We start from the raw sequence: 24,144 nt of genomic DNA on the forward strand, positions 1-24,144 counted from the left end.
CAGATGGACAACAGAGAAAAGGAAAGCAGTCCGTATTCAATTCAAACAGCCAAGAGCTTGAGTGTGAAATTGGCTCCAATGCTCCAAAGATAGGGGAGAATAAATGTCTGTCATACCAACAATAATGTTAACATTCATGAGGCTTATTCAATATATCTGAACTGAAAATGGTCTTTATGGCGTCATTTTTATATACCTGAAAATTAAAAGCCAAAGAATGTACAAGCTTTCCATTTAACAACCATGCTATGTTTGCATCGCCGTGCGATTGCTCCTGATTAAATTGTCTCTGTCAAAGTCACAGCTCAGCCTGGGGGGGTGGAGTAAACAGACCTATTAGCTGTTAACAAAGCCTCCCAGATATGAAACCATGCCTGCGTTTGGTTCTAAAGCCAATGAGAGATTATCCAGACTGCAAATACACGGGCGACTGAGGTGCCCTTTGTACCACACAACAGAGGGCATTTCATGGGCAGAGCGCTGATCCCCTTACTGGTGTGCAGTTGTGGCCATGTAATCCCAAATTATTTAACCAGATTACTAGGGCATGAGAAAAAAAATCTGCCTTTGAATTATGTATAGTGGGGGGAGGCAGGGATCATGTGGTAAGTTCCAGTGTGATCATATCCGCAAATGTCATCAGCATACAGGTGAGGCTCGAGAAAGCACATGTAGTATGACATTCAGCAGAGCAAAAACAGTGAGGGATATTGAAGGACAATAAACTGAAAAATACAATTTTAAAATATGATTATTACTTACTTGCCAGATATTAATCTAAAAAAAGAATTTCTGGCAATTATACAAAAAACTGAGGACTGCCAGAAAGAATAAGGCAGCGAGGTTCATTTAAACCTGCTCATGTAGCACGAGCCATTACAGTCTGTTTGGCAAGAGATGGCACTGTGATGTTGGACTCAGGCCAAATCCGCCTGCCAAATAACCGCCACCATATTCAAAAGTGAAAAACATTGCTTTATTTATTTAAAAAGTAAAGACTGAAATCAGAGAGTGGACACAGCACATTCATTTTCAAACACCGCTGAAGGCCGAGTTCTTCCAGATTCCGTGATAGACATTTTTAAATATGGCAAAACGCTCACACTGTTTGTCGTGCAATGCTTTGTACTTATAGTTGTGTCTCTTTTCTCTCATCAGTGACTGGATACAGCTGCTGACCAACCCGCATTTGATTGAAACAGTAGTTCTGAGAGCTCCAGCTGTGGCCATGGCTGCTCTCACTGAGCAGCTCGACACACACTCTTTCACTGCCTCGCCGCCCACATCCAGTGTGAAGGAGACTCAGATCACGTGTTAGGAGAGGACAGCGATCCGATTCAAAACTAAACAAAGGGTGAAGACCCATGGAATCATGTGAAAGTCGTATACAAGCACATGCACAGTCACAATGCTTTTTCTAGGAAGGCCTAAATCCATCAGCCGATGTTAAGAACTAATCAATCAACCGCAACCTCAATCTCAATCAATTGAAAGGCTGTTACTCCATCCCTAAAGTGTATTACTAATTCAGTTGGTGGCAGGTCAGAAACGTTTGGTGGCTCGAACTATTTTGAAGACATTGGCAATGGCACACAAGTCACTCATTACTTATTCTCAGTAATATGATTAAAACACTGGAACTGGAACCCTCACTGAGATACTGCACACATGGATGACCTTAGCATTTTCATTGTGAGAACATGATCCTAAAGATATATTTCTTAATGTATAAATGCAAACACAAATACAAATGATTTGATAGGATAATAAGATGATAGGATGATAACAATATTCAAAAATAGAGCTCAATGGAGGAACATTTTTGTCCCATTAAATTGAAAGCAATCCCCAATTTAATATAATCCTAATTAATTGAACAAATTCAAAGGATTTGCATTAGAATTTAAATGTAATTAGTAATGCATCATCTGTAATGGAGAACATTTGATTGTAAGCTTTCCAACCCTGCCCGGCCTCTGATGCCATACTGTCTGATGACGCAGTGATGTCCAGATCCCATCCATCGCCTCTCCCCCTGCAGCCGGCACCTGGCCAGCTATCGACCGGACCTCACTCATGGTTTTTGGGTCACAAGCTGCGACAGGAAAGCGGATGACTTTTCTGTCCTGTGTCCAGCACTGTGCCACACACACACACATACACACACACATATGGCGATGCCCCACGGGAAAGAGAAGATTTGCTGACCACCGGCTCTGTTGAGGTAGATAGAAAGAAAGACAGAGGAAGGAAGAAGGGGGATGCGGGGGGCTGGGAGGGGGGAAGAAAAAAAGAGACAGAGAGAGAGAGAGAGAGAGATTAAAAGTGGAAGGCAAAACAATCCCGGTCACGGGCCCAGACAAAGAGGGGCAGAGCGAGAGATAAAGAGACAGAAGAGGAAAGTAATCATCTTAAAGGTCTGAAGGTCTCAGTCAGACTCACTCACTGTCCTGCGGCAAAGATGGATGAATGCAAGAGTTAGCTCCAGCTGTGTGTGCAGGGATGAAAGATGAACACAATTCCAGCATTGACCTCCAGGGGTGAGAATCAGAAACAGTCGACTGTGAGTGTAGAAACACGATGACAGTGTGGTACTGCAAAGTGACCACCTTGCTGCTCGGCCTCACCGCAACACACTTCCAGTTGTATTGTCTCTGTGTTTCATGTACCTGCTGAGGCCATTTAATTAATTTTTTTCTAAATGGAATATTTTTTGGAAAACAAAACTGCTCTTGCCTCATCACTAAGCAACAATAAATAAGAGGACAATTACATTTTTGTCAGAATTGCTCCAGTTCTGTCACTGGTGCTAAGCTCATCACCACTTGATGAAAGTCAAATGTTCACTCCTCTTCGCTCTGTTTAGGTCTTCACCAACTTCTGAGGGAAATATCTGGGTCCACTCCGTTCAATAGATATTCACTAACAGTGGTTGTCTGCAATTTGGTTCTGTGGAAGTCTGCCATGTCTAAAATGGATGCTGATGACAATGGCGAAAACGAACCAAAAATAGCAAACTCGCAGGCCATCAAGCAAAATAGCAAGATGTCGAGACATTGCATAGACATTGTTCATATAGAAGTATCAATTGTTGCTTTAAACTGCTGAATCAGCTATTCATATTTTCTGAGATAGGTTATTAAACATATGTGCAAACACTTTTTATATGCATGCATTTTCCACGCAGACAAGAATCATGTCTTCTCTATGCCACGAGACACTCTTTGCGACTCTGTGGTAATGATACACTGTATGTTAATCATACATCATTTGCAATGTAAATTGAGGCGCACCTCCTCCGTATAAACAGCTGATCACCTCTCACAGTACATAAATGTGTTGTGTTCTCAAAACACATTTATGTACATGTATATGTTCTCGTAATAAAAAATGACATGGAATCATTGTGAAGCCAGTAATTTTATGCATGTGGCCTTTTTTTTCTAGTGACATATATTTTTCCAACAATATCTCAGCACATAGCTGCTGGCAGCCGTCTCGAGTCTGGACAGAACACTTGTTCTCGCTCTTCTGCTCTAATTCATGCCCATCCCTGAGCTCATCCTTACTGCAGGGCTGCACTGCACTGTAGGTACAACACACATGGTGCAATCCTCCGGGCTTGATGGATAAAAGATGACATACATGTATATGAGTAATGCATACATGAAACATGTTGTGCACGACTCAAAGATATACAATGAAACTAGGCTGTAACAGTTGTGCGCATTGTATTTTTTCTAGTACATGTCGCAGACCGTATGGTAGTAGACTAAATAGAAATGGTAACAACAGCAGTTACTTTCTTTGGTAATTCCACTTTCTTTGGTAACTTATAACATTAATCTTGAGTAGCTGAGATATAGTTGTTTCTTTTCCCTTGAGGACAAACTTTGCAAATACGACCAGGTAGCAGGCATCGTGATGCAAAGACACATTATGACCATTTGCTGCACCTGTGCCAGCCTTTTAATGTTTCATTCACACCCATTTGTATTGAATAATGTATAAGAGGCAAGGCTTGTGGGTTTTTTCCCTCTATTCATATTATAGTTTATTAATTATTCACGTGTTGATTCATGTGTTAAAGTCATTTCATGCACATGAGCTATGTTGAACTGCAGCAAATCAAATCTGAACTCTTTCTGCATACAGCAGTACATATCTGTTGTTCCCTCTCAGTGCACACACTTTTCATTGAGTTGAAATTCTCTTCATTCTCTGAATATGTTTGGTTACTTTACCGCTTTCAGGTATACATATGAATATGACTACATGCATCCAACTCTGTTTCCTTAAATGATGGTCATTGGCAGCCTCAGTGATTATGATAATTTGAGCCAACTGAAAATCAGCAAGCCCCATATCGTACAAGATATATGACGAATGTAGTGCTTATAGGTTGTTTTTCATCTAAGGAAATGCCATTACAGTCACTAAGATGTTTAATAAGCTTCCTTTAGAAGAAGTTAACTGAAAGAAACTCTTATTTTATGCCTTCAAAAGTAAAAAAGAAACAGTTTCAGCTCGGAGCTTGTGAGTGGATAAAACATTATATGGACAATGGTGACCCTGTTTCTCTGATAGTTCATGTTGGTTCCCATAGTAACAACTGACAAGAATGATGGAACTTGACAGCATCAGTGTTAGTGTAAATGTTTACACATATAATTGGATTAGGGATTTCAACTTAGAATGTTGTTGATAGTTACATTTAATTTATGTAAGCTAAAAAATGACTAGACTAAAATGAGATAGCAAGAACATTATAGACAGAATGCAGGTGGAACACCAAGTCTATAGAGAAAAACTAAACCTCAAACTGTACCATCTGGTTACACATCTACGTGTTTTGCATGTACGCTCTTTGCATATCCCGGCAAAAATGGAAAAATAGGATACACTGAATAATAGTCAAAGACGTCACATTTTATTCAATTTCTCATCAAGAGAAAGACGAGAAGATTGATACCACTCTCTTGAGTCCATTAAAGGTGCTAAATACTAGATTGGGAGCTTTTCTATTGCCTCTCAACAGCTCTCAACATGGCACCAACGGCTCAAAGATCAGCAACAATATTGACAGAGCTAACAGTGTTTACCTGAGGGGGAACCCAACGGTGGGTGCCGCGCTTCTGGGATGACAGCGTTTGTTGGGGTGGCATTATTGGCTGTAACCCCTGTGAGCTAACCTGACTGACCAACAGCAACCTTGATCGACCAGACAATGTCAAGCACAGAGAAGCTCGAACCACAACACACGGGAAGGGGGGCTTTGTTCACATGAATACGGCAACTTGTGGTTCATCTGGGGTTTTTTGCACAGGACCATTTATTAGCCAGGTGAAGTGATTTATGGAGTCTTTAAGGTAACCTGCTAAGGCTCCCGGAAGCCAAGGTTACAAGTGATAAGGTTATTTTATTGTCATTGCGCAACAGTGTTGCGCAATAAAATACAGAACAAAACAGTTTCATATGTGGAGACTATGGATGAATTAAGAAGTCTCACAGCCAGAGAAAAGAATATGTGTTTAAGTCTAGTGGTTCGGCAGCTGTTACACTTCTGTATCTCTTTCCAGAAGCCCGGTGAACAGGTTGTGGCTGGTGTGGGTCTTTTAATATAGTTTTAGCTCATTTGCAGGCTCCTCTTCTCACCAATATCACTGCCAGGCGAGCTGTTTCCTCTCATTTCCAGTCTTTGATTTCCTTTTGGCTGTTCAAATAGCTGACATTGGCTAACTAGCCAAAGAGTGGCATTCATCTTCTTGTTCAACTCTTGGCAAGAGAGGGGAACAAATGCTGAAACATATACTCAAAACAAAGCCTATTGTTTTAACCAATGCTTTTGCAGGCCCTTGGCGTGCTTCACAAAGTACACGTTTGAGAAGAGTCTTCTGCACACGTCACGTGGGGATGGAAACACCGACTTCCCTGGTTAACAGTTTGGGTGGTAGTTTCTCTGCCTACTCCGTGAACCGCAGGCACCATCCCCATCAATCCCGCCCATACGCGTCACTGATTCAAATTGCAGCCGAGGCAGAGGGAGAGGAAGCAGAGAGCCCGGCTCCGGTCGCTCGCATTCACACGCTCAGCAGCGGAGGCAGAGAGAGGAGCACGCAGCGCGAGCAGGTCGAGGGGATCCTTCAGCGGCTTTTCAACGTGCATGAACACAACCGTAGACCCCCCCAGGATCTAAAGATGTGGACGGAAGTCGGAAAGCTCGTGCTATTACATTTGCTACTCATGGAGCTCCACTGCGCTAAAGGTAAGAAAAGGACACTTGTCTCAGCGAGGAGTCGAACCCGCATCACATCGCGGACCGCGACGCGTTTTGTGGGTTTTCGTTAACCCGCCGAGTAGCGGCTGTCTCTCCCCCCCCTCCAGTGCCGCGTTCAAGTGCCCCTTTTGGAGACTTCTGGCATGATGCACGCCGGGGCTCGCACCTGGATCAGTCACTTTTGCCCGCGCGGCGAACGCGATCTCCGGTGACATGAGGCGACAGTACGCGGAAGAAAAGATCCGTAAAACACAAACACGTGTCCAAATGCAGTAGGCTGATGTTAGTGCGAGACAATGATGCGCGTGGGGATGAGAAGGCTGCACGGTTCTGTGCTGGGTGCTTTTGTAGCTGTAGCCCAAACCCCCCCCCCACACACACACTTAAATAGATTTGCCTAAACACATCTTTGTGTTGAAGTGCCAGCAGGACACTGGTTGTCGGCACCAACGCCTATTGATGCATTAGCAAAAGCAAGTCCATTATTAGCCTTTTTATTAACGGGAAGGTCTAAATCATGTGATGGGAATGTTGGCTGTTGGAAGAAAAAAACAAAACACCACAACAAATTCTCACGGAGGAAGCCTCCCCACAGCATTGGAAGATAGAGAGCAATTTGAGGTGTTTATCATTTTACAACCCACAACACTGAGGACAGAATTAATGATCTGCTTTATTGCAGTAAAGGTATGTTTGTATATCTTTTAGAGGCTATTTTGGAACTAATTGTTGCATTTTTCCAGTTCATCTCACAGACAACAAACAGCCAGGTAAACAGCCGGAGCCTCTTTTGCCATAGATAAAGCATTCTCACTGCCTCCTTTTTCTAAATGTCTATAATACTACCACCACGTGTCAATGGTTGTAAATTGATGATACACAATCTCATTAAGTTAATGTGACGCCTACATGTATTCAATGTTCACATTCTGATCACTTTATGAACTAAAGAAGTGAATGACAATTTTCTTTTCTTTTTATAACAACTTAGGAAGTAATACGGAGTCGGAGTGTGAAACAGGGCAGTTTCAGTGCAAGAACGGACGTTGCATCCCGACCCTGTGGAGATGTGACGATGATGATGATTGTTCAGACAGTAGCGACGAGGAGAACTGTCGTAAGTAGCCCAGAATCTTGTTTCTTTGGCTGCTGTGCTTAACAGTGCCTTTGCTTGCTACAAATGGAACCCCAGATGTTTTTTGTTAAAAAAAAATTGGCACACGTATGACACCGGACCATTATTTGCTGATCACGCATCCTGCCTTTTGATATGAGCTGGTACATAACTGGTAACAACACAATATTCTGATTAGATCTGCATTGTAACTTTTAAAATGAATGAAGCTATACAGAGGATAAGCTGCTTATCATTTTTGCTTTTGGCCCCTCAGTTGTTGGTCTGCAGACGTCAGTGCAGAATCTGCTGATCCTGGATCATTGGTCAGGTCACATGGGCACAGGAATTTAACTAATGTCTTACTTATTTAATTCCTAAGCAAATCTCTCTGACATAAGGAGAGCTGTGGCCCTACCGGTTCAGAGCAGGGCTATGTCACAGCATCATATCTGAAATGATATGATCAAATTGCAGTGTTTTGCATCATGACTACTCACTGCTGAGGAATGCTTCACGCTCTAATGCAAATACTGTTATGCGATCACAAATTGGCTGCTTTTCTGCTCATGTCTGCCTCTGCTTCTGTGGATGGGGAGATTGTAATTGGAGTTTCAAGTACAGAATTGCATGTATGATATCAGGCAATCAGATATTGTATTATGTCCTTCAGGAATAAGTGAAAAAGACCCGTGGTACGTGATTCTGGTTTAACTGGGAACATTCAGGAAATTGCATGGACAACCAGGCGAGTAATCATCCCTTATGAATTTGTCATGGTACTAATTGCTTGAATGGTTATATTAGTGGCCAATTGATTCATTGCTTATCTTGAGGGCCAGCACGCCAAACCCACGGTTCTCTCATCTTGCACGCCCACCATGAGGGTGGCTGCTGAATATCTTGGGAGTTTCCTGGATGAATGCCGTGGCATTTACAAGCACGCCTCATTCACTGCAGACACTGATTGGGATTATTGGACATTTATTGGGCAACACTTGATGGAAGTGGAATTAGATTTTAATGAGCTCTCCTTCCCTCCAGCAGGTGTGGTTTCACTTTGTTGTTTCTGTTGAAGAGTTGCTCAAAGAGAATTTGTAATGGTACTTAAGCCACAAGGTGACAGACTGTTCTTTTAACTGAGCCACTTTGTCTTTGGTAGAAATGTGCTCTTCCACTGCCTTCACTCATCACTCCTTTTGCTACATAGTATCCTGTAAGCTTCAGAAGTGGTTATGCTTTCCTGTCACTTTCTTCACCTGCTCAGTCTCTACTTTTTTTTTTTTTTTTTTTTAAATCTACTTTCTCAACCTCTTGCTGTGTCTTAAACTCTCTTTTGCTACCTCCATCCCTTGCCGGCTCTCCGTTCCTACCCATCTTGCACTACGTATTCTTTGAGTGTTTCAGCCATCACTCTGTGTTGGAAGTTGGGTGCCTTCTAAAAAGATGTCTCACATCCCCAGCATTGTAGCACCCACTAAGGGACTTTACCTCACCCCATTTTAAAAAAAAATCTCCCGTGGGCACCTTGGCAGTGCGAATGCCAAAGAGGCTATGCCCACTCGTCTCATGCCCACAAAGAGCATCAGCTGACAGGTTGGTTGGAGATAAATCCAACGGCCGTGACTCTGGTTGCCGGAGTGATGCTCAGTGACTGGCAGTGTGCCAACCCTTCCAGCAGATGCCAACACTGCCGCTGTTCCCCCTCCCCAAAACCCAATAACCGAAGAGGAGGAGTGCTCATGAAGAAAATGGGAGCATTTTGGGTAATATGCAGGAGGGGGGAGACATTTGACACAGGAGAGGAGATATTGCAAAGAAAGTGAAGGATAGAGGTTAACCTAGCGAACCAACACGTTTTTCTTCACTCGTGGTGGTGTTGCAAAGCAAAATTGACCTGGAACAGCTGCCATTTAAAGTAGGTTGTACATCAATTGAATCGCATTGCGTTGATTCAATAAGCGTTCTTCCCACATATTATTAGATGATTTTGACACTTGTTCTGCCATTGGTCTTTGTTTCTGATTTCCAGATTGAATATACAATATGATGTCTATAATGGAAAAGCTGTCAAATGCCTCTAATGTTAAGACCTACAAATCTATATCCTAACAAGTTGAGATATATTACCTTAACGATGATACATTTTTGATACATCAAAATATGATGCATTGATCATGTTTGAAAAGGTTTTATAAATATACCATCATATATGTTTCTTTTACTGGCTAACTTGTGATGTTTGTCCCCACTAGTTACAGACCACTTAAAGATTGTAGACTGCACTTGACTGCGAGCGGATTAATTGGCTGAACTTGTGGTAAAATGCCACTGGATGTTGTAGCTTTTTCTCACATAAAATGTATTGGATTGAAATGATGCATTCATAACCCACTGAAATTGGTTTCTGAACCATTCTGAAGCAGGAAATACTAGTTATAGAATGGCGCTCCATTTGGCATTTGCGGCGCAGCAACTGCTTTGAGTATTTGTTGAGGAAATTTGAAATGCATAATCACATGACATGACAGCACTTTTCCATTGTGACATTGGTTGCCGTCAGTCGTCGCATCACTCATTGAGTTCTCTGTTCACACACATGTCTCTGGCTGCAAGGAGTACCCCCAATAAACAGCCTCCCTCCAGCAGCTGTATGAGAACAAGTCGGTTGTCTTTTGTGCCTGCATCTCTCCTTTCTTTTACTCTTCCTCTTCCTGCTCCTCTCCTTCATTCTCAACATGCCTCTTGTTAGATTCCGTTCTTGTTGCCCTGGGAGACGGTAAAGTGGTGGTGATAATGGTGATGGTTGGTTGGAGAAGGGGGGTGGGGGTGGGGGGTGCATGCGTGTGCTTTCTTTGTACTGAACACAACTCTCCTGCACACATGTATGCATATACACTGCAGTTCTCCACCTCTGCACGGCTCTGTATGACCTATATTTTGGCTGTGGAATAGATGGAAAAAAGGCCTTATCGCTTTTTAGGTGGATTTAAGTGGATTTAAACATGCCTAATCCAAAGTGCCACTGTAAAATCATCTCATATCTGAACCTCATGTTCGTTTTCAATTGTTCTATCTATCTCTTTGTAAAGAAGACAAAAAGCCCAATATTTGTGGGTTACATCTCTACAAATGCAAGGATTTGCTTTTCTTTGTTTTATATCGTTGTTTATTGACTCTATATATTATTGAGTGTTTAGATCAAATTAGATTAGCCTTCATTGTCTGTCATTGGAGAAATGTTTCATCCTTAGTAACAGTTACTCTGCTAGAAAACACATCAAGTTGTAGCATTGGAACACATTCTGATTCCTAAACCCTCTCTGAACCATGAATCCCTACTGTTTCACAACTAACAAACAAATACCGTAATGGTGGGAAGAAGGTTGTGTGTGTGTGTGACTGCAGGACAATGAGTCTGAGCAGGACTGAGAAGGGGAGCGTCTGATCTGCAGTCTGAGAACCTGCTTCTCATAGAGGAGACATCACAACACATTTCACGCCTGTGTGTGTGTGTGTGTGTGTGTGTATGTGTGTGTGTGTGTGTGTGTGTAGAGAGGCCAGGCGTTCTCTCTCGCACACACTCACACACACGCACTACACAACACTGTAATAAGAGGCTGCAGAGAAGCGCTTCAGGCATAAAAGAAAAGGCATTGTACTGATAGGCTCACAGAAACTAATTTTGGTCACCTGCTGACACACACACACACTGCTCGCTGTAGCACAGCTGGGGTCAGTCTTTTTAATGGGAGTAAGAGGTCAAAGGGACCAGTAGCTTAATCAAACACACACACACAAGCACAACACGATGTCCTCAGTCCAACACAGAAAAGCAAATGATGGAGAGTGTACGCAGCTGCTGTGCTGCAGTCTTCAGAGAAAGAAACACACTGTGGGACTCTATTTGTGTGTTTGTGTATGTGTTGGAGACAATTTAATCGGCCGGTATTAGCTTATTACAGATATATCACTATCGGCATATGTGCTGTCTGCATTGTTTGTTTCTCCTTAATATTGGAATCGGCATTGGCACCAAAAACCCTGGTAAGGCTCGTGTGTGTGTGTGTGTGTGTGTGTGTGTGTGTGTGTGTGTGTGTGTGTGTGTGTGTGTGTGTGTGTGTGTGTGTGTGTGTGTGTGTGTGTGTGTGTGTGTGTGTGTGTGTGTGTGTGTGTGTGTGTGTGTGTGTGTGTGTGTGTGTGTGTGTGTGTGTGTGTGTGTGTGTGTGTGTGTGTGTGTGTGTGTGTGTGTGTGTGTGTGTGTGTGTGTGTGTGTAAGTATGTCTGTGGGTTTCATGTGGTTGGCTTTGTGTGCGGAGAGAAGTCTTTTTAAAAATCATAACCTACAAGACACACATCTCACTGAAGAAAGCATATTTTTGGTGGAAATTGGCTGCTAAACTTGCCAGACAACTTGGGCCTTAACGAGGGTCTTATTTCCATAGTTTAGTACATAATTACTAACTTCCTGGGGAAATTATGAATATTTCAAATGTGCTTTTGGGGGCATAAAGGAAATGCTGCTTTCAATGAGGAGAATGTGGACACAAACTCCATGCGTGTGTCCCTAGTGCCCCATGCTAACACCTTCACTTACTACCGTATGTGTTGGATGACAGTCGGAGACTAATATCAAAGGAGAAAGTTTTGGCAGCCCTGAAGCTAAACGCTGACACACAAGGCTGCATCTGACAGCTTTGACAGTTCTGTTGAGGAGTTTTAAAAAACATTACGTAAAGTACACAAATAGTTTTTAATGATGGACTATTAATCTCTCTCGACGAAATCGAACATGTTGGGCAATGACCAATGTTTTTTTTTTTTTTTTTTTTCTGAAATTGTTCCACAAATGGGACTGTGGCAGCGGGGTGTGGTTAGGCTCAGCTGCAGAGGGGATGGAGCGGGGTGTGGTTTAGGGAACGGTGCCGTGATGTGTAATCAGCCTCAGCTGGGGTCAATTGGGGTTTGTTGTGTCTCTTTCCAATAAGAGCAGGGGTAGCTGGAGAGAGAGAGCAGGGAGCAGATGCTGACGCAACGTTCGGAAGCGGAAACGGAACTAAAACTAATAAAGCCAGTTATCTTGCAAAATATTGTGTGTGTGTTGCCCTCTTCTGTGCCTGCCCGAGACTCACACCTGTTACAGGGACCACAAACTGGCTTAATTTCATCAGCTATACGGGGGTCTTTATTTCTGTTGCGTTTCATTCACATTAATCCTCCAATGAAGACGTTTTTATTAATCAAACGTCCGGCTTCTTATGGTCCTAGTGTCCCTCTGTTGACGTATTAAAGAGTTAGACGGCCAGCTGGCCAGTCCTCCCTAAAACAGGGTGCATTCCTTGAAGATTGAATATTTAACATAATCAAGTAGACACGTGCAACATTGCTCGCCTGGCAGTTGACAAGCCCAAAATATTGCCCGGCACCTTTTTGTCAGATGCTGCATCATTCCGTACAAGCTAACAATACCCAGTGTGTTGGGTGCAGCGGTGCAAAACAGCAGCAGGGTCATTTTAGCTGAGGTCAGTGCTAGCCTGAGGCGTTTGCTCACTCTTTCTTTCTCTGCGCCCTCATTTTTGCTCTCTTTCTAGCTTCCTTTTTTCTGCATTTGTCGCCCCTCTCGCTCTCTTTCTCTACAGCTTGGGCGTAGTGGCTCTGTATTGACATGAAGGGCAGGGGTAGAAAATGCAGCAAACCTTCAAGTGTGTGTGTGTGTGTGTGTGTGTGTGTGTGTGTGTGAGTGAGAGAGTCTGCACTTTCCATCTGCATACTTCTAATCCAATTAGTCAGTGGGTGAGAATCCGCACCGTGAGAAGTGTATGCGTGTGTCAGAGAAAGCAAAGATGGGAAGGACCAGTGAGTTTCCCTTGGCCTGAAGCCTCATTCCTCTTCGTCTTTTGTGTTAAATACAGAACAAAAAATCCCCCAATAACGCTACATTGTCTTTTGGTTCTCCTTTTATTCTTTGTTCATCTCCCCTCATCTCAGGGGAAACTAGTAAGTCAATCGGGGCGGCGTGATAACATTCCTAAATATCATGTTCTGTTTTTTAATGCGTGGGTTCTGGATGTTTACCTTGTGCAACAGTTCAAAAGTGTCTTTTCAATGTTTTCTCCAAGTAATATTCTAATGCACTAGACGGTAGTTAGCACAATGGAGTGCTGCCAAATTTAACAGGAGGCTCCCAGCTCAAATATTTCCAATCAATTCCTGTGTGAATGTGCGATGTGAGAGGGGTCACTTGTCTTGATGAGCTCACAGGGAAATATTGCAAAACTGTGCAGCTCTGTTCAGCTTCAAGGACCCACCTTTTAGCTTGTTACAGCTCATTGTTTAGATTTGTACTGTTTTGGTTCATGCTCATCGCTTTCGACTGTGTTGTTTCCTATCGTGAGCCTGCTGGCGCAGTTGGTCCCTCATGGGTTGGTGGAGACCAAAACGGAGCTGCAGCCTCTTTCACCTGCAGCTCCTCATTGAACAGCTCATCGTGGCTGCTGGTTCTTGTTCCATTTCATGCTGATCCACTGTCAAATAAATACAGAACATTTTCACAGTTTTGTTTTGTGGATTCATTTTTTTGCAGTCGGTGTTCAAAAGCTCACTAACATATGCACTGTGACGACTTCATAATAAAAGTCAACTCGGTTAAATTAAATTAAAGTTGCAGCAGTTGGACATGTTTAGTTTGCACAACACAATACAACATTTGTTCTATATTGGTTTTAGATATCATTTGTTTGCATACTACAAAGATTTAGCATTATTTTTATCAGTGGGCCATAGGCTCAACCCCTGTGGTGATCACCATTGACTATTGTCACCTTATTTGGCGATCTATAATGATGACATAATAGACTCAAAATGGCCCCTTTGAGTTTCCTTTTTAAAGATATTGATGATTTCTAGTATTTCTGTGTGTATAACATGTATTGATGTGGCGAAAGCCTGCTTATTAAAAATGGACCAACCCTCTAAACTAAGTATGTGGATTAGAGGTTGCCCTGTGAATTCCGTCAATTAATTATTGGCTATGTATCGAAGCATATAAAAAACAATGTGGCTGACCTTGAACATGGCATAACTGCGTCTGGCCTGATGATGGAGTACTAGACAACTAGACAGTTAAAAATGATTCTTGGTGAAACATATTGTGGAGCGAGAGGGAAGAAGTGAGTCGTGTGTTCGAGGAGTCAATGAACCGCAACAAACTTTGTTCTGCGAAAGTAAAACTAAAAAAAGATGTGGTTGAGTGATATTCATCTCTTTATTGCAGAAGTGTAGTTCTTGTTTTTTTAATCTCCTGCTCTCTTTGTTCTCTCCCTTTCTGTACACAGTACCCTGCCTGCTCCCTTCTGTCAGAATTAGCTGGTCGCTTTTCCACAGATTACCTTTGTGTTTCTCTGCTCTGCTGCAAAGTCACTTATTGATCAAAGTCAAACGGCGATAACACCGCATGTGTTTATCTGTCTCATTCCCGTGTGTCTCTTTGTGCCTGTGTTGTCGTGTTTAGCTGTTGTTATCCCTCCCTCACCCCAACCCAGCCGTGTCTGACAGGGTATCATGGCATTAATCCCCAGCTCAGATTAAGAGAATATCTTCATGTGCCTCCATTTCATTATTTACATTCGCTGTAATCCTGTTTTTCACCTTGCGCGCCGTTGCCTGGTCTCTGCAGTCGGGGAGCGGCAAACGAAGCGACGACTAAGAATGCTGCTGAATAAAACATGGCTGCTAATACCAGGCTGCTGGGCTGACACCGTTGACACGGCCCTTGAGTGCTGCACGTCAAAAATGTTTTGCGAGAAGTTTCTCATGGAAGTTACAAAGTGGAGGTAAGGGAGCAGACTCCCTTTCTTTTCTGATGACATTTCTCTTACTCCAGTTGCGATCCCTCAGCCTTTCTCGGCTCCGTTTCATTTCTTTCTCCATGCGCTACCTTTTTCCTCTTCGCTCTGTTGCTCTAAATTCTACTGTTCTTATATTGTCTGGCGTTCCCCTTCCCTTTCCTCTCGGTCTCTGTCTTCTACTGAAGAGTGAGTCATTGCATCCTACCCTGCTCCGCTGTCTCCTGTCAAATAGAACAGGACATGTTCCACCCATCGTGGCGGGGAAGTTGAGACTAAAGTAGGGGTCAAGGTTTTGGCAAATTTGGTTCATTCACCTGTGTGTGTGTGTGTGTGTGTGTGTCTCTTTTTCCATTGGCCCTTTACTATTAATTATAACAGTTTATGCAAATATAACTCTCGTCAGTCACTTCTATTAACTCGAAAGGAACAAATATTGACACAATGCATTTGTTGGGTTCTCTCTGCAGTGTGTGTGTGTGTGTGTGTGTGTGTGTGCGTACGCGTACGTACCACTGCACATCCACCATGGCTCTCTAGGAACTGCTGATGGGGACTTTTCACACTTATAGACCAAGCAATAATACTGCTTGGACATGTTTTCATGTATTTTCTTTCTTGCATGTTCCTCGTTGCCCTACACCTGTTCTCTACTCGCTCTCCTCCTCTCGCCGTTTATGTAACACACACAAACACAGAGGCACACACACACGGTATCTCATCTATACATACGCCTTTCCAGCTAAGCCTGGGAACAGGTCTTTTACCTTGAAGGGATTTTGCTTGTCATTTTCTGTGGGGAGGGGGGGGGGGGTCACTCTTTGATGATATAGCTGGTGCTCAGTAATACCGGTTATCAGTAAAACTGGCTGGTGTGACGCAAAATCTCAGAGTTTCTGTTATGGGGATTCACATAAAGCTTAATCCAACTCTTTTTTTACACTTTTACCTGCAGCATGCTTAATTATCACAACATGACGCTGTCAAAATGAAGGGGCTGGGGAGGAGTGGGGGGGAAATAGCTCAGGAATCAATTGTAAGGAGCACATTTTCCACTGCTGATTGAGGAGCAAAACAATAGAACGCCCGCCCCCCCCGACCTCGTTCTGATTATCCTCTGAAACTCCTGATAAAAACAACAAAAAAAAGGTCCTTTCTGTTGGAGTTATGATGTTTGAAGTATAACAAAAAAAGCTGTAGTTGCCGGAGCGGCATCGGGAGTCTCTCAGGAAGTATTGACGTTCAAAACATACTTCAGCTATTCGGGATGTTGGCTGCTTTTGCAGCGCGTTCAACTCTCAGTTTAAAGATGCTACGCTGCGCGGATGAACCACACGTAGACGGAGAGAGCGTATTCTGGTGGGAGGGTTGAGTCTCTGCCGGTCGTGCTCGTTACGTAGTGAAGGATGAAATGTTTTTCATCGGATCTCCTTTCCTGCTCCGTCCTCTCCCTCCATCCTCGCCTTCTTCAAGGTCCCTTTTCGGTCTTTCTTCTTTTCTGGCATGTGTTCACAGGGCGTTTAACCAACGACAACCCTCCCTCCCTCTCGGTGCCCTCCACCCCCACCCTCTATTATGTGTCATTGCAGCAGAGCTTGAATGTTTGGAAGCAGGATGACACCTTTTCAATGGGGCCTGAGAGGCCCTCTCTCTCTCTCTCCTCTCTCTCTCTCTCTCTCTCTCTCACACATACGCACACTTAAAAAGATGCATTGTTTTGTGTGTGTGTGTGTGTGTGTGTGTGTGTGTGTGTGTGAGCATTATGCACAGGGATGTGACCTTGCATGCAACAACTGCATTATCCTGTTGGGTTCAAGACTGCAAGAATGTTCACTCCTTATTTTCACAGAACTCCTGTTTTCATTAGCTTTTTAAACCGTTGTCTATATTTGTTGTAAACGTGTGTTTGCATATAATTTCCTGGAGAAAAAGTTTCTCCTGAAAGCTTTTTTGTTTTTGCTGCCCATGTTGCTGTTGACGTCTGTTTGCATTGCACGGGGTCTCAGAGGTTTAGTGAAGTTTTTAGATCGGCGTAAAAAATGTTCTCAGGTATTTACTAGGAGGAAGAAGAAAGGCTAGTTCTGCACACAAAAATAACAGTAAAAAAAGCACATGCAAATAAGAAATGCACCAATCGATTGGCTGCCGATAGAAAAAAAATTGTCCGGTTTCTAACGGGACATCACTGGAGACTTCAATCAACTTCATATTTCGGATTTTTTTTGCCGGCCACATTTACACACGTGTGCCTCATGATGGTTTTTACATTGACACACAGCGATACAGGCGGTAACTTCACAGCCTCGGCCTCATGCTGTTTGTGTGGAAGTTCTTGAGCCAGAGTGAAGACATAAAGCTCGCAATTTGTCACAACTGCAAGTCCAAAATAAGCTGTGCAGGAACAACCTTATTAAACGCACACTTATTAGATATAAATTGAACAGCTAACATTAAGGTGAGGTTGCGTTCAAGCTAAGTCAAAATGAGTATTGGGCGAAGCTAAATTATAATGCTATGATGATTAGGGATGATTAAGGTCCTGCTAACGGTTCTGCTGTCAGTACTTTCTAAGTTACGGAGTGAGATGGACTTAATGTCAGAGAGAAGAAATACAAAAATATCAAAAGTTGGCCACATTTTACACGAGTAGATGCTGTCTCAAATGCAATAAAACCCTCACAAGTAAGACGGGTAATGCCAGCTATTATCAAAACATTTAGCGAACACGCAGAACATACGTAATTGTGCATAAATTGTGCACAGATTTAAAAAAAAAACTATTTTCTAAGGGAAAATGATTACATTTACAATTCATGACGGTTTACACCCTCTTTGGGACCGTTTTTGAACTCTGTAGCATTGCTGCTTTTTAAAGTTTTGAGAAAGAAAATCAAGTTTGGCAAAGATCAGAAGCGGCAGGTCAGACTTTAATAAAGCCGAAGCCGGCATCTGCCAACAAAATCTCAATTGGTGCATCTCTATAAATAACCATAGGCCTGCACATATGCAAAAACCTTCTGTGTACCTGCACTCCCTGTCTCATCCTCTCTCTAACTCTCTCTCTCTCTCTCTCTCTCTCACAAACTCACGCACACATATGCATTCGTATAAGCTTCTTGGCTGCTGTGGCGGGTAGAAGAATGAATACCGTGACCTTTTCTTTGACATTCTCATAACAGGAGAACCGGGTTTGTATGAAAATAATTTAGCTTTTTGTTTGGTTTGACAGTTTTTTTTTTATGTTGCTTGATGTTATACCTCACTAATGCTGTGCTCTTGCTTGAGATATTGATTCATACCTGACCTGTGTGTGTGTGTGTGTCTTTTGATGTACAAACTTTCTTTTTATCTTTTTTAAAAGGTTTTCTTTGAAGAGTCTCAGTGTTGTCTCTAGCTTGGCTCGTCTTTCTTCTCTCCAACTTTTCTCTTTCTCTACATTCTTCTTCGGTTACATGCTGAAGCATTGACTGTCGCCCCGAACAGACTACCAGAATAGAGAGATGAGTGTTTGGCCAGAGAGACTTGTGAGGGTGTGAATCCCAGGCTGCCATGGCCCATCTGCAGGTTTTCATGTCTTGCTGCCCGTGAAATTCCACTGTGCAATGCCTGCTGAGCGCAGGTTTTTACCACCACTAAGTCCTACGACTACATTTAAAAAGCCAACTTTTAATGCCCACGAGTTAACATCCCAAAAATATCACCCAAGCTAAATTCCGAGTACCTTCGATATGTGCAAACCCGACAGCCAAGAGTCTGAGATATGCTCACATGGCAGAGGTTTGAGTCATGAGGTACACGGATACTTCATTTCTGTCTTTTTAGATATAAATAAATAAAAATAGATGCGCAGGTGTTCAATGACAACAGCAGAAAAATAACTTTTGAGCTTGGAATATAACCTTAGTATTTATGTATTTTTCTCTCCAATTAATATGTGCCTTCCAAGCTAAAGAAGCAGCTCCATCCATTGTAAATGTAACCTCCTGAAGTATCTCAAGAAAGGAAATTATTAAGCTCAATAAAATAAAGCAATGACTTCAAATCTGATTTTTTTTTATTACTTTGGTGTTTAACACTAAGCTTAAGAAACAAATGTGTGTCCAAACTAGAAACGCACAGAAGGCTGCCTCTCCAAATATTTTATTAAACAATGACACACGTGCAAACCAGACCCTCTGCCGCACGCACACACACTGGTACTCCACTCGGCATGGTGAAGACCCAGTGACCCAGTTATGACAGAAGGCCGTAGTTAAGTATAATTGGCCCATGGTGTTATTACTGTGATGTGTTTCCTTTCTCTATTGGCTTTATTCCACCTCTTTTGGCCCAGGCGGGGTGGCCTTTATCCAGTTTTCTGTGTGTGATGACGCTTTCATAAATGATCAGACGGCTTCATTAAACCCGGACACGATCTGTGAAGTTCTTATTTTTGATTTGTCACCTTTTATGTTGCACATTTTCACCACTTCCTGCAATACCGCTTTAATTGAAAGGGGGAGACCTCGGCACTCGCCTTGCGGTTGAATTTGAGGCGTTGCTGAAAGATGGGACTGCCGTTCATGATTTTAAACCTGAGAGGGACTGGGTGTTCTGAGGTTGTTCCTCATGATCGGAGTATTATACACCATAGTTTAGTTTATTAACTGGAGATGGTGAATTGGCACACAAAAAGGCCGGAGTACCGACACAGGAGCAAAGCAATGTACCGCTGTGTACGGGGGCAGCAGCAAAGCTGTTTTAGCCACCTAAAAGAAAGACTCACCTTTTTAAATAAAAATCAATGTCTGTTTCAGTGTATACACTATAGTGAGAATATTTTCACAGCTTTATCTTGTCAGGCAGCCCCCTTTCTGAAGGGAACTGAAAGGGCAACTTATCTATGCTCTCTTTAAAAGCCAGCCAACTTTGTCGACAAAGACAATATAGATAAGTTTCCTTTTCAGTTGAGTTCCCTGTTAGATAAAGTGGTGAAAATATTCTAAAAATAGCATGCACTTAAACAGATATTTATCTTCTTCTTATAGGTTGCTAAAAAAGTGTCTGCTGTCCTCGTCCAGAGCAGCACTTGTGTTGGTACGGCTGTTTGTTTTCTCCAAACTGAAGGGGCAGAACACCCTATTCTCCAAAAAGCAAAAGTGAAACGTCATTTTGTTTGTCCTTTTTGTCTTTGAGTATCGATCCCTCTGTGAAGTGCGAGTTGAGTGAAGGTGCGTCGCACTCGGAGCAGGCAGCCTTTTGTTCTCCAGGATGACCACACATCTCCTTTTAGCCTCGAGCAGCTCCTAGAACATCTGGCTGTGTGTAACTGTTTGACACTGACGTGTACATGTGGGGCATGCAGGCGACAGCAGAGGTGACATATGATGGGTTCTGACATTTGGCTCTTTCAACACAAAGTAGAAATATATAAACACAATATTTTAAAAAGAAAATAGTATTAATGGCATTAGCATACCTTTTCCGTCATAGTAGAAATCCTTCTTCCAGGGTGATTTGTAACCACCTAATTTCTTTCCGTGAAGTTTCATCCATGTACCTTTTGACATATCTCTACAGGGGTTCAAATCTCACCCTAAGTGCTAAGTAACTGTCATTTTATTGCAATTTGCACATTTTTTGTCTCTGTAATGACGACCGCTCGCAGTTTACCTGATTTTATTCTATTAACTTTTAGCTCTTTCTGAAAATCAGTAATATTGAAATGGCACCAGGTCCTCATTTACCCATAATCCAATTTGTCAGACACCATACAATTAGGCTTTCACACCTTGTGGGTGTTTTTGCAATGTTGAGAAACATTGTGACTGTGTGATGGATTCGGTGCACGTGGACACCGGTATGTTCTCACAAACTTCAAAGAGCCTCAACATGTTTTTTATCTGAGTGCACATGAGACTCATTGATCCGTTTCTAATGAAGATACTCTTGCACCTTGATAAATAATCCCAGAGGGATGACAAAGAAACAAACATTTTTTTTTTTGTTCACACTCCTAACTTGAAAGGTTGAGTAGAAATAATGTTTGATGAGGGAAGTATAACAGAGCAGGAAATGTAGGGAGCAAGGACAAATAAGCAGGAGGATTTGTAGCTGATGGGAGGATAAAATAGATCTAGTTTCACTTCAGGGGTTTAATAGAGACATGAGAAATGAGTGTGGAAGGAGGAAAATACTGAGGGATATCAGTTTTTAGATAAGAAGATGGACCTGTCATTCAAAATACATATGCCTGTAGTTAGTGATCAATCTTTTTGCATGCTTTTCTTGACAGAAAACAAATTAGTTTGTAGGCTTCTCAAGATTTAAAGAATAATTGGATAATGTGAATGACAGTTGGCTCCATCACCAAAAAATTACAAAGCCATCAGTGGTGAAAACAAATCGAGTGCGTAATGGAATGGTGACCTTAAAACCTAATGTCAAATGGAAATGTTGACACAATGTTAATTGGCAGAGGAGGTTTTTGGCCAAACAGTCACAGCTGATCTCGGGTCACTTGGCAAAATCAAAACAAGCTGCTATACTTCGATACTTATAAGTTAGTTTAGATACATAATGCAACAAATGGATAGTGTGTGTGTGTGTGTGTGTGTGTGTGTGTGTGTGTGTGTGTGTGTTTGTGACCTTAATTCATCACATTAGCACCAAGTCTCCAGAGTCTCTATGGAGATGTGTTCAAAGTTAGCAACCCCCGGCTATTTGATTTCAATGAATGCCACATTTATACTGTACTTCAGTTAGTAAATTACACCGACATACAATTGGAGGGGTTTGTTGTGTGTTTATCGCCGTGTGTGTGTGGATGGGTGATCAATGATTTCCTTCCTGTATCCCCAGATGGTCACAGTAGTAGAAGGTGTGTGTGAGTGTGTATTTTAATATGTGTGTGTGTGTGTATGTGAAGAGGGAAGGGGCTGCAGAGACTTTGGGCAGATAAATCTTTAATCATGTGCTTGCTCTCATGTTTCATTTAATTGCCCCCCTAAATCCATAATAGGGTGAAGGCATTGTGGTTTAGTGTGTTTGTGTGTGTTCCAAGGGTAACGGGAGAGATTTGATTGTTTGTTGTACAGTACATGTAGGTCACTTTGTGTGCTCTTGTACATATAGGAAGCACACATTACATCTCTTTTACCATGCTCTATTGTTTTTTTATGTGTGTGCGTGTCATGGTTTCTTTTGTGATGCACATTTATTATTCTTTATATGGCAGAAATGTCTTCCGAGATCTCTGCCAGGCTTTCACAACATGATGCATTCTTCCACATTGTGTGTGTGTTTTCCTGCATAGTCCTCCTGTTCTGTGTGTCATAATTTCAGGGAGAACTCCTGTTTTCACTACCATGTCTGTCCATGTTTGTGTGTTACATTATTTAGCACATGCATGAACAAATATACATTTTATTTAAAAATATTTTCCAATTCATAGATGTGGATCCCTGTGTGGCTGCAGTCAGTTTATTTGTTGTTTTTCCTGCATCTTTAATCTGAGGCCACTGAGACACTAGTTTTTTCTCCCCCTTTATCTTTCTTTCCTTTCCATTTATTTGAAATCCGTCTCTGTCTCCTCCCTCTCTCCCTGGTGCATGCCTTTTTTAATAAACAGCAACACCAGTGCAGAGGAGGTGTGCAGCTGTTAACGTGTGGAAGCAAAGGAGAGAAAGCTAAAGACGGAGATGTTTAAATTTGACTAAGTGTGTGTGTGTGTGTGTGTGTGTGTGTGGATAGACATGGATCCATTGAACTGATACATGGGGCTGTTTGCCTAGCTAAACAATGACATTGTGTGAGAGAAAATGTCAGTGTGTGTCTGTGTCTGTCCAGCTCTCTATCTGCTGTGATAAAAAAACTATTTGTGAAGCAGATATGAATTATTGCATTACATTTTGAATCTTTGAACCACAGTTGTTTACGCTGAGCACACGGGGAGTGTCTTAAAGGAGCTGTGCAGAAAGCGGAGGCGAAAGGTGAAAGGTGAAGTCTCAAACTTGGATTCTTTCTAATAGCCAGCAGGGGGCGACTCCTCAGGAAGCAAAAAGAAGTGTGATTGTATAGAAAAGTCTATCAGAAAATGACCCTACTTCTCACTTGATTTATTATCTCAGTAAACATTAGTTTGTGGTCTTAATCGCTAGTTTCAAGTCTTATTCGTTACAGCATTTAGTTAATTATGGGGACAAAATGTCAAACTTCTATGATTGGACTACAATCAAGTAATATTCATAGCAGTTTTGAGATGAAATTAAATAGTTTAGGCACACTTTATATATCTTAGTTCTACATAATAATTAATTATCTTTGTGTTTGAGTTCTGTTGCTTCCCTTCAACTGTAACTCTGTATTGAGTGAATCATTTGCGTCATCTACAGAAAGCAGGTTTGACAGCTTTGATCGGGTTATAAACACTATTATTAAATGTCATGTTAGTTCCTGCGTCCTTTTAAACGTGTGCGTTTCTGTGTGTGACTCTGGTATGAGTTTGTGTGTGTGTGTGTGTGTGTGTGTATATGTGACCGCTTCCTGCTGTTAGTGTGTGTGTGTGTGTGTGTGTGTGTGTGTGTTACCAGAGATGGCCATTAGCTGCGAGGGACTGTAAAGCCAGCGACCCCACTGTCGTAAATAGAAAAGCCCGACCATTCCCCGTTGACCCCGCAGGCCCCAGTCTTCTGTACTAATGCACTAAAGCAGCCATTGATGAGGGAGGGAGAGCCTCATGGTGCAAGAGATGGAAGAGAATACACACACTCGCACACAACCTCCTTCTCAGCACCGCACGGATCCAGGAAGCTGTCTTGGCTTTTAACAACACAACATCAATTTTTGTGCTACGGAAGTCTTAACGGTCTAATACAAAGAGGCCATTTGCACATTATTACTTGCAGGCCCCATGCATTTTGCTTCCCAGC

At 42.3% G+C, this 24,144-nt stretch overlaps 1 protein-coding gene across 2 annotated transcripts in view; it reads left to right on the forward strand.

Annotated features, from left to right (window-relative positions):
* Positions 1-6,109: 6,109 nt before the first annotated feature.
* lrp8 (low density lipoprotein receptor-related protein 8, apolipoprotein e receptor) overlaps positions 6,110-24,144 on the forward strand; it is a 149,967-nt gene continuing 131,932 nt past the window's right edge. For both annotated transcript variants that reach the window (XM_034530752.1, XM_034530753.1), the window contains exons 1-2: positions 6,110-6,265; positions 7,269-7,394. In XM_034530752.1, the coding sequence (XP_034386643.1) occupies positions 6,199-6,265; positions 7,269-7,394 (193 nt within the window). In that variant the 5' untranslated portion in view covers positions 6,110-6,198. The remainder of the gene's footprint in view (positions 6,266-7,268; positions 7,395-24,144) is intronic.

The sequence above is a fragment of the Cyclopterus lumpus genome, chromosome 4 (assembly GCF_009769545.1).
Source record: "Cyclopterus lumpus isolate fCycLum1 chromosome 4, fCycLum1.pri, whole genome shotgun sequence".
Classification (NCBI taxonomy): Eukaryota; Metazoa; Chordata; class Actinopteri; order Perciformes; family Cyclopteridae; genus Cyclopterus; species Cyclopterus lumpus.